The 11,405-nt window shown below is 38.7% G+C and overlaps 1 protein-coding gene across 4 annotated transcripts in view; it reads left to right on the top strand.

The window, feature by feature from the left end:
• The window catches only part of KATNAL1 (katanin p60 subunit A-like 1), a 99,081-nt gene that overhangs the window by 46,373 nt on the left and 41,303 nt on the right, over positions 1-11,405 (top strand). For all 4 annotated transcript variants that reach the window (XM_014548571.1, XM_014548573.1, XM_005877256.2 and 1 more), the window contains exon 4: positions 4,299-4,467. In XM_014548571.1, the coding sequence (XP_014404057.1) occupies positions 4,299-4,467 (169 nt within the window). The remainder of the gene's footprint in view (positions 1-4,298; positions 4,468-11,405) is intronic.

Below are 11,405 nucleotides of genomic sequence, written 5' to 3'. Positions count from 1 at the left end.
CCCAACTGCCCTCCCCTGCAGGCCTGGTCCCCCCACAACTGCCCTTCTCTGCAGGCCTGGTCACCCCTAACTGCCCTCCCCTGCTGGCCATCTTGTGGTGGCCATCTTTGACCACATGGGGGCGGCCATCTTGTGTTGGAGTGACGGTCAATTTGCATATTACTATTTTATTAGATAGGATAATATTTCAGTTTTATTAACTCCTCAATAGATAATACGAACAATTAAAATGTATATAAGGTATAAGGAATCAGAATACAGTAGCATCTATACACTCACCACAGTGTTTAAGGTAAAGGACTTTGCTGATATACTTTGAAGTCCCCCTATGGCTCCTCTGCATCCTATTTCTTCCCTCCCATTTCACAGTTGGACACGTCCATGAATTTGGGGTTTATCATTCCCTTGCCTTTCTTTATACTTTAATACGTACATTTGTATCCCCAAACAGCGTCCTGTTTTACTTGGAATTACACTGCGTGTTCTTTGAACCTACGTTTGCACTTAATGTGATGGTCCTGAGATTCATGCTTTGTTATTGCCTGTAGCTGTAATCCATGTTTGTGTGAATATTGCATCCCATTATGTGAACATGTAGTAATTTATGTTTCTATTCTGATACTGGACATTTGGGTTGTTTCCAGGTGCTTGTCATTACAAGCAATGCTAATAAGAACATCTACATATAATGTTGACATTTAAATGTACAGCTTAAAAAGAGGAAGTATTGGATTTTGGAGGAAATCAGGCTTATGATAGAATAGGACTTATGTCTTCCTATTCCTACAAGGAAATGTCATCAAGTAGGAGAACTAAGCACAGTGTAGACAATCTAGTCTTTTTTCTGCAGATTTATTCTCTATATTTGAAATAGTGCAAGCTGGTACAGTGTCAGTCTTTTTTTGGCCATTCAGACAAAGATGATGTTCTGTAACCATACTAAAGTCTCTTTAAAAAGAAACCAGTAAAAGAGGCTTTGAGACTTATATGTTACACAGCCTGGAAGCTGTCACTGAGTCCTTAATTTGAAGCATGACATTGTGCAGTGGTGTGTTCCTGGAGGGGGAAGTACAGAACAGAATCAAGGATGTCCTTTGGGAAGCTGACAGAGTCTGTTATAAATGTAACATCCAGCTGCAGTGAAATGGAACTGAAGACACTGGACACAGGCCCACTTTCTGTGAGACAGGGGACTGGCCACAAATGGCACATGTGGCTTCTTGAGCAGTTTCACTCAGACTGTGTATGAGCCTATGAGAGTATTGAATGGCAGGCAGGTCAGCAGCTGCAAACCCTGGGCATGCAGCCTGTGCACTGGCTTTTAAATAATTTTGACAACACAGCCTCCCTGAGCCTGTGGTGGGTGTACCCTAATAGAGCACGCCAAGGGGGAACATTGTCTGGAGAGGGGGTGGCCATGCTTCAGGATCCACTACCATCACCCCTGAGGGAGAGTGCAGCCATGTGGCCAGGCTTCAGGCTGGCAGTGTGTCTGAAGAGCAGGACTGTAAACAATGAGACTGTTTAACAGGGGTCCAGTTGCTGACAGGGCAAATTTGCCATGTGTTCTGTGTGCAGGAGATGGTTTCCTCATTGTCTGTGGCCAGACCCATGAGTTGGGTTCTGGAAAGGTATTTATACATTTGCAAATATATATAAACTAGAGGCCCGCTGCATGAAATTCATGCACGGGTAGGGTCCCTAGGCCTGACTGGCAATCAGGGCCTATCAGGGCCTTCCTTCCCCCAGCTGCCGGCTGCCAGCTGGGGCCTTCCTTCATTATGCGCCGCCCCCTGGTGGTCAGCACATGTTATAGCAAGCGGTCGAACTCCCAGTTGGTCAAATTCCCAAGGGGACAATATACATATTAGCCTTTTATTATATAGGATAATCTGCCCCTCATTAAAACAAACTTCAGTTAGGAAACAGTGGTCACAATGAAATACTAAGAATAGAATAATGGTCCCAGCCTGTTGATTTAGTTGGTTAGAGCATTGTCCCATACACCAAAAAGGTTGTGGGTTCAATTCCTGGTCAGAGCATATATCTAGGTTGCAGGTTTGAGCTCCAGTTGGGGGGCATTTGGGAGGCAACCAATCAGTGTTTCTCACCTCTCTCTCTCTCTCTCTCTCTCTGTCTCCCTCTTCTCTCCCTCTCCCCTTCTCTCACTAAAATCAATAAATATATCCCTGGGTGAGAGTTTAAATAAAGAAATAAGTAAAAAATAGAGCAATGTAACATTTTTAGTTTTCTATTTTTTACCAGTCTCATCACATTTTTCTTTTATTGGCAGAACTAGAGGCCTGGTGCATGAATTTGTGCATGGGTGGGATCCGGCCGGCCCTCCCCAATTGGGGCAATTGGATGGGGATGGCTGGGAGGAGGGGCCATCGAACTCCTGGTCGAACTCCCAGTCAAGGGGACAATTTTCTTATTAGCCTTTTATTATATAGGATGCTTACAAGACTAATGTACTAGAACCAATAATATAGAATACCTTAAATTTGAAAATGTCTTATAACCAGTTATTGTATACCATTTTCCAGTTCCTTCTCTATGAATTTCTTTCACATGATTGTATATTCATCTTTGTCTCTGCCAGGGGTCTAGCACAGCAGAGGCCAATTGCCTCCTCATGGGTGTTCAATATACTATCATTTGACTGAACTCTAGGGCTTCAGCTGTCAGTATGTGGGAACCTCATAGACAGACACAGTTTCCACCAGCCTCTCTCTCCTTAGCAGCTTCATGTAGTCATCTGATTCCAACAAGTTGAAGATACTCTGTTAGGTAGATCTGTAAGATATTGTCATTTCTTTTACCTTTTTTTACTCTTTTTTTTTCTTGCCTGGAGTTTGCTTCCAGGCTTTTCCTGGCTTTTCATCCATTTTCCTGTTTTGCTGGGTTCATTGAGTTATATACACATACAAGTGCCACTTTTTCTGAATCCAGGAAGAGATGCTCCACAATGAGTTAGATGAATTAAAAGCATGAAGTTGGAAAGGGAACAATAATAGATATAGTATATTGGTGAAAAAGGAATACACATCTGAAGGGCTACACCAGTCCAGGCAGAACTGTAGATAGAAAAGGTAGAGAAATAGAGGCAGAGACAATACAAAGAAGAAGAGATTATACACATAATAATAGAGTCCCCACAACGCCCAGAGAGAGTAGTAAATACTGTACTGAGTAATGTCAACATTTTTCTATCTAAAGAAGACATGTTTCACAAATTTGTTTCATATTACGTGAAACAAAATATACCACTTTGTCTGCATTGTTACATTTATATAGCTATCAAAATTCTTTTCTTAAAAAATGAAGTATAGTTGACATTAACTTATATTGGCTTCAGGTATACAACATAATGATTCAGTATTTATATTGCAAAATGATCACAGTAAGTTTCATTAACATCCATCACATTCATATTTATCAAAATTCTTGATTCACATTTGGGGACCTGTATAATCTGAAGGATCCTGTGATTTTTGACCCTCCAAAAGTGTGAATAATACTTTAAAAATATAAATTACTTTGTTTATGAGATTTGATTGTTGAGTCTTGCCATTCGTAATTTATGAATGAAATGTTGGATTTTCCAATACAGAATCAGAGAAAATCATTTTGTTGTAAAAAATAAATTAGTAGCCCAGCCAGCATATCTCAGTGGTTGAGCATTGACTTATGAACCAGGAGGTCATGGTTTGATTCCCAGTCAGGGCACATGCCCAGGTTGTGGGCTCGATGTGGGGGTCATGCAGATAGCAGCCAATCATTGATTCTCTCACATCATTGATGTTTCTGTCTCACTCTCTCCTTTTCTCTCTGAAATCAATAAAAGTATATTTAAAAAAAATAATAAATTAGTAAACTGCAAATAGGCACATTTTGAATTCTTGTCCTTTCAGCTTTTATTGTGTTGTTGTTTTTTTTGAAGTTACTTATTCTTGGTTTAGGACAGTAATGAATAAAGTAATGGATTTTCCATTACACTATTAAGATTATTAGATGGGAATAGTCTGTATTGCCATCTGTTGGTGATTGATAGTTACTTTTGACAAAATAATTGCTGCTATATATTTTATTTATATGTATTTAATAATTGTATCAACCAGTGTATTTTAAAGAAAAACATTTTTGAAACTAACCTAATTGACGTGGCCATGAATTGACAAACAGGAGAAAATTGGAGATTTTGGCCTTCTTAATTTAATAGTTTTATTGACTAAGGTAGTACTGAAATACTTTTGCCTTTGATTAATTTTTATTTTATTTTATTTTTTTTTTGTCAGAGCTCCGCCTCAGATAAGGCGTCCCAATCGAGAAGTAAAACCTCTGAGGAAAGAAATGCCAGGAGCAGGAGCCCGGGGACCTGTAGGTCGAGCACATCCTATATCGAAGAGTGAGAAGCCCTCTACAAGTAGGGATAAGGATTGTAGAGCAAGAGGGAGAGATGACAAGGCAAGGCTATCTCTTTGGAACGTACTCACTTGAAGCCCATGACTTTTGGTGCATAGTATAATTTTTGTTAGTTTTTTCAGAGTACTGTGGTTTTGATAAGAAGAGATTAAAAAAGGTGTCAATTAAAAACCTAAATGGCCTTTGTACTTCAAAGGCTGTTCTGCAATGTCAGTAACCTCAGAGGTATATCACACACACATGCACACACACACACACACACACACACACACACAACTATTAAGGAAAATGGGTCTTTTGTAGAAATATTCAAAATAAAGTTTTAAAACTTAAAAAGTATATTTAAATAATTATTCTGAATTAAATTGAAGAATAAGTGAAAGCAATTGAAGGGAACAGACTTACAGGGAAGGAAATGTATATACAGGGTGTAGCAAAAGCAGGTTTACAGTTGCTCATATGGAAAATAATAGAATAATTGATAAATAATAATACAAGAATAAACTGTTTTCTGTACTTATAACTGTGAAGCTACTTTTGCCCTATCCTATATTCACAGAATAAGATGATGGATATAATTTACTACAGCTAAAAATAAAAAAATAAAATTTAACTGCAAATTTGTTTTAAATGAGAAAATTCCCTTTGATTACAGTTCACTGTATACATTTACTTTATCTGGAAAGTTGATCAGTGAATAAACATAGTACTGGGTGAAAATTCTATATTGCCCTTAAAATGAACTTCAGAAAATGGGCTGAAGATAACCCTACAGAGTAAGGACCAAGCCAGGATGACCTGATCTATCTCTTACCCTTAATTTTAATAAAAAGACAAAAATAAATCTTTAATGATAGTATTGCCCATTTTCTTAAAAAAAACAAAACCTTTATTGTTGAGAGTATTACAGATGTCCTCCCTTTTCTCTCCCCTAATGCCCCCCTCAACCCAGATTCTGCCCCAAGCCAGGCCTTCACCACCCCATTGTCTGTGTCCATGGGTAATGCATATATGCATATAAGTTTTTTGGTAATCTCTTCTTGGTCCACCTCCTTCCTTCCCCCTGAGATTGGTCAGACTGTTCCATATTTCCATGGTTCTATTTTATTCATCAGTTTATTTTATTCATTAGATTCCTTGTTTATTTTGATTTTTAGATTCAATTGTTGATAGGTATGTATTTATTGCCATTTTATTGTTCATATTTTTTAATATAGTTTTTCTTCTTTAAAAATATTTCGTTTGTTAATACTCACCATTGATTTTTTTTAGAGAGAGTAGAAGGGAGGGGGAGAGATAGAGAAAGAAACATCAATGTGAAAGAGACTGGTTGCCTCCCGCAAGTGCCCCAACAGGGCCGGGAATCGAGCCTGCAACCAAGGTATGTGCAGAATTGACCAGAATTGAAACTGTGACCCTTCAGTCCATGGGCTGGCACTCTAACCACTAAGCGAAACCAGCTAGGCCTCTTCTTCTTTTTCTTCTTAAAAAAGACCCTTCAACATTTCATGTAATATTGATTTGGTGGTGATGAACTTCCTTAGCTTTTTCTTGTCTGGGAAGCTCTTTATTTGACATTCAATTATAAATGATAACTTTGCTGGGTAGTGTAAACTTGGTTGTAGGTCCTTGCTTTTCATCACTGAACAGTTCTTGTCACTCCCTCTGGCCTGCAAATTTTCTGTTGAGAAATCAGCTGACAGTCCTATGGGTTGCTCCCTTGTAGGTTATTAACTGCTTTTCTCTTGCTGCTTTTAAGATTCTCTCTTTGTCTTTAACCTTTGGCATTTTAATTATGATGTTGTCTTGGTGTGGATCTCTTTGGGTTCATCTTATTTGGGACTTTCTGTGCTTTCTGGACTTGTAAGTCTATATCTTTCACCAGGCATGGGAAGTTTTCTATCATTATTTCTTCAAATAGGTTTTCAATTTCTTGCTCCCTCTCGTATCCTTCTGGCACCCCCATGATGTGAATGTTGGAACTATTGAAGTTGTCCCAGAGGCTGCTTACAGTGTCTTCATATTTTGGGGTTCTTTTTTCTTTTTGCTGTTTTTGATTGTGTGTGTGTGTGTGTGTGTGTGTGTGTGTGTGTGTGTGTGTTTGTTTTTTTGTCTCCTCATATTCCAAATTGCTGAAATGATTTTTGGTGTCCCCTACTCTACTGTTGATTCCCTGTAAATTATTCTTCATTTCAGTTATTGTATCCTTCATTTCTGACTGGTCTTTATTCATGTCTTTGATGTTCTCACTAAGTTCCTTGAACATCCTTATAACTATACTTTTGAACTCTGTATGTAGTAGTTTGCTTGCTTCCATTTCATTTAGTTATTTTTCTGGAGATTTCTTCTGTTCCTTCATTTGTGACATATTTCTTTGTCCCTGAATTTTGGCTACTTCCCTGTGTTTCTTTCTGTGTATTAGGTAGAGTTGCTATATCTCCTGGAATTGGTAGAGTAGCCTTGTATAGCAGGTGTCCTGTAGGGCCCAGTGGCTCAGCCACCCCAGTCACCTGAGCTGGGCCCTCTAGGTGCACCCCTGTGTGGACTGAGTGCACTGTCCTGTTGTAGTTGAGCTTAGATTGCTGTTGGCATCACTGGGAGGAATTGACCTCCAGGCAATTGGTTGGGAATACCAGCTGTGACTACAGTGGAAGAGATGCTGTGCAGGAGACACCTCTATGGAGCAGCTTGCTTCATTGGGGCTTTGGTGCTCACCAAATCCACCCTTAAATGTGTAGCTTGTGAATGTGTAGAATTGTAATCTGGTATGGTCTGAAGCTGTCTGCTAGGTGCACTGGCTCTGGGGGCTCCTGGGAGGTGCAAAGTCAGCCACTGCCTGTGCCCTGCTTGGGGCCACTCGGCAGGAGCAAAGAGTGATTTGCAGGTGGCTGCTACTTCTATTGGGCTTGGGGGTGCCAAGGAGAGGCCAAGCTGTGAAACTTGGCAAACTGCTGCTAGTGATGGGCATGGGTCACTTATAGAGAGGTATGGGACACACTGAGTCTACTTGCTATTGTTTGAGAGATTTTAGGAAAGTCTGAAGCCTGAGCCAGGACAGGCCATTCATATGGAAAAACCACTGCAAAGAGCATGGGTGGAGGTGCAAATTGGGTGGGGAAGGCTCTCATATGATCATCAGGGAGGGGTGAACAGTGTGGGCCAGGTTGATGGAAACTCAGATATGGCACCTGACAGTTGCCAATCCCTCCCATTGACCTATATGCCAGTTCTATGTGGGGAGGAGGTCTCTGCAGAGGAACAATGACCTCTGCCAGCACGTTAAAAAACAAAAAACAAATCTTTGTTGTTGAAAGTATTATATATGTCCCCATTTTTCTCCACTGACCCCCTCTAGCTTACCCCTACCCCCACCCCAGGTCTTCACCACCCTATTGTCTGTGTCCATCGGTTATGCATCTATATATATTAGTTCATTGGTTGATTTCTTCCCATCTTCCCTCTGAGATTCTGCAGTCTATTCTATGCTTCTATATCCCTGGATGTATTTTGTTTATCAGATTATTTTGTTCATTAGATTCCACATATAAGTGAGATAATATGATACTTGTCTTTCTCTGACTGGCTTATTTCACTTAGCATAATACTCTCTAGGTTCCTCCACGCTGCCGCAAAGGGTAAGAGATCCTTCTTTTTTACTGCCGCATAGTATTCCAGGGTATAAATGTTCCACAGCTTTTTTTATCCACTCATCTACTGGGCTGTTTCCAGATCTTAGCTGTTTTAAGTTGTGCTGCTATAAATATAGGGGTGCATACATTCTTTCTGATTGGTGTTTTGGGTTTCTTAGGTTATATTCCTAGAAGTGGGATCACTGGGTCAAGTGGCAGTTCCATTTTTAATTTTTTTAGGAAACTCCATACTGTTTTCCATAATGGCTGCACCAGTCTGCATTCCCACCAGCAGTGTACTAGGGTTCCCTTTTCTCCACATCCTTGCCAGCACTTGTCATTAGTTGATTTGTTGATGGTAGCTATTCTGACAGGTGTGTGATAATACCTCATGGTTATTTTAATTTGCATCTCTCTGATGATCACTGAGTTTGAGCATTTTTTCTTATATCTCTTGGCTATCTATATGTCCACTTTGGAGAATTGTCTATTTAGGCCCTTTGCCCAGTTTTAACTTGGATTGTTTGTCTTCTGATTGTTAAGTTGTATGAGTTCCTTATATATTTTGGATATTAACCCTTTATAAGATGTATCATTGCCAAATATGTTCTCTCATGCAGTGGATTCCCTTTTCATTTTGTTGGTTTCTTTTGTGAGGTACTGTTTTGAACTTCCCTCTCAGGACTGCTTTTGCTTTGTCCCAGAGATTTTGGGTTGTTGTGTGTTCATTTTCATTTGTTTCCAGGAAGTTTTATTTATTTATTTCTTGATCTCTTTGGTAACCCATTCATTGTTTATGCTTAACCATTGAGCTATGCCAGTCAGCTAGGGGAAATGGTGTTAGTTTTTGCCCATTGAATATAATGTTCACTGTAGGTTTGTCATACATGGCCTTTATCATGTTGAGATATGATCCCTCTATTCCCACTTTGCTGAGGGTTTTTATAAAAACTAGGTGTTGGATTTTGTTGAATGCTTTTTCTGTCTATTGATGGGATCATGTGATTTTTGTCTTTCAATTTGTTTATGTGAAAGTATCATATTTATTGATTTGCAAATATTATATCAGCCTTGTATCCCTGGAATAAATCCCATTTGATCATGGTATATAATCTTTTTAATATATTGCTGGATCCGATTTGCTAATATTTGGTTGAGGATTTTAGCATCTATGTTCATCAGGGATATTGGCCTGTAATTCTCTTTCTTTGTAGTGTCTTTATCTGGTTTTGGAATTAGGATAATGCTGACCTCTTAAAAAGAAGTTGGAAGTGTTCCTTCCTCTTGGAATAATTTGGAATAGTTTGAGGAGGATATGTGTTAGCCCTTTTTGAATATTTGGTAAAACTCCTCTGTGAAGCTCTCCAGACCCGGGCTTTTGTTTGCTGGGAGTTTTTTGATTACTACTTGTATTTCCTCAGTTGTTGGTCTATTCAGGTTTTCTAATTCTTCCTGATTGAGTTTTGGGAGATTGTATTTTTGTAGGAATTTTTCCATTTTATCCACATTGTGCAGCTTGTTGGCATATAGTCATTCATAGTATTTTCTTACAATCCTTTGTATTCCTGTGGGGTCAGTTGTTACTTCTCTGCTTTCATTTTTTTAAAATATATTTTATTGATTTTTTACAGAGAGGAAGGGAGAGGGATAGAGAGTTAGAAACATTGATGAGAGAGAAACATCTATCAGCTGCCTCCTGCACACTCCCTACTGGGAATGTGCCTGCAACCAAGGTACATGCCCTTGACCAGAATCGAACCTGGGACCCTTCAGTCTGCAGGCCGATGCTCTATCCACTGAGCCAAACAGGTCAGGGCCCTGCTTTCATTTTTGATTTTATATATTTGGGTCCTCTCTCTTTGTTTCTTGATGAGTCTGACTAATGATTCATCCATCAATCTTATCTTTTCAAAGAACCAGCTCTTGGTTTCATTGATTTTTTGTATTGTATTTTTAGTCTCTATGTTATTTATTTCTTCTCTAATCATTATTATTTCCTTCCTTCTACTCACTCTTGGCTTTCCTTATTGTTCTCTTTCTAATTCTTTAAGTTGTAGAGTAAATAGTTTATTATTAATTTTTCTTGTTTTTTGAGGTACTGTTTTGAACTTCCCTCTCAGGACTGCTTTTGCTTTGTCCCAGAGATTTTGGGTTGTTGTGTGTTCATTTTCATTTGTTTCCAGGAAGTTTTTTTTTTTATTTATTTCTTGATCTCTTTGGTAACCCATTCATTGTTTAATAACATGCTATTTAGCCTCTATGTGTTTGAATGTTCTTGAGTGTTTTAATGTAGTTGATTTCTAATTTCATGCCATTATGATATGAGAAGATGCTTGATATGATTTCAGTCTTCTTAAACTTGTAGAGACTTGTTTTGTGTCCTAACATGTGATCTCTCTTTGTGAATGACCCATGTGTACTTGAGAAGAATGTATATTCTGCAGCTTTGGAATGATATGTTTTATAAATGTCAGCTAAATCCATCTGATCTAGGGTGTCCTTTAAAGTCACTATTTTCTTGTCAATTTTTTGTCTGGAAGAACTATCCAGTGAAGTTAGTGGGGTGTTAAAATTCCCTACTGTGTTGTTGTTGATCCCTCCCTTAAAGTCCTCTAGAAGTTTTTAAAATATATTTAAGTGCTCCTATATTGGGTGCATATGTGCTTACCAGGGTTATATCCTCTTGTTGGATCAATCCCTTTAGTGTTATGTTGTGACCTTTGTTTCTCTTGTGATGGCCTTCATTTTGAAGTCTATTTTGTCAGGTATGAGTATTGCTACCCCAGCTTTTATTTCTTTTCCATTTTCATAGAAAATTTTTTTCTATCCCTTCACTCTCATCCTGTGTGTGTCTTTTGTTCTGAGGTGGGTCTCTTGTAGATAGCATATAATTGGGTCATGTTTTTGTATCCATTCAGCTACACTATGTCTTTTGACTGGAGCATTTAATCCATTTACATTTGAGGTTATTATGGGTAAGTACTTATTTATCACCATTTTATTGGTTTGTTTGTTTGTTTATTTATTTATTTATTTATTTATTTTTAATTAAATTTTTATTGTTCAGATTATTACAGTTGGTCCTCTTTTTTCCCCCCATAGCTCCCCTCCACCTGGTTCCCACCCCACACTCTGCCCTTCCCCCTTCCCCCACTGGTGTACGATTTTTTTCCAGTCTCTTCCCGCACGCCCGACACCCCTTTCCCCCCAAGAATTGTCAGTCCACTCCCTTTCTATGCCCCTGATTCTATTATATTCACCGGTTTATTCTGTTCATCAGATTATTTATTCACTTGATTTTTAGATTCACTTGTTGATAGATGTGTATTTGTTGTTCATAATTTGTATCTT

This window comes from Myotis brandtii, unplaced genomic scaffold (genome assembly GCF_000412655.1).
Source record: "Myotis brandtii unplaced genomic scaffold, ASM41265v1 scaffold513, whole genome shotgun sequence".
Taxonomy (NCBI): Eukaryota; Metazoa; Chordata; class Mammalia; order Chiroptera; family Vespertilionidae; genus Myotis; species Myotis brandtii.
This window is presented reverse-complemented; position numbering and strand designations above follow the sequence as displayed.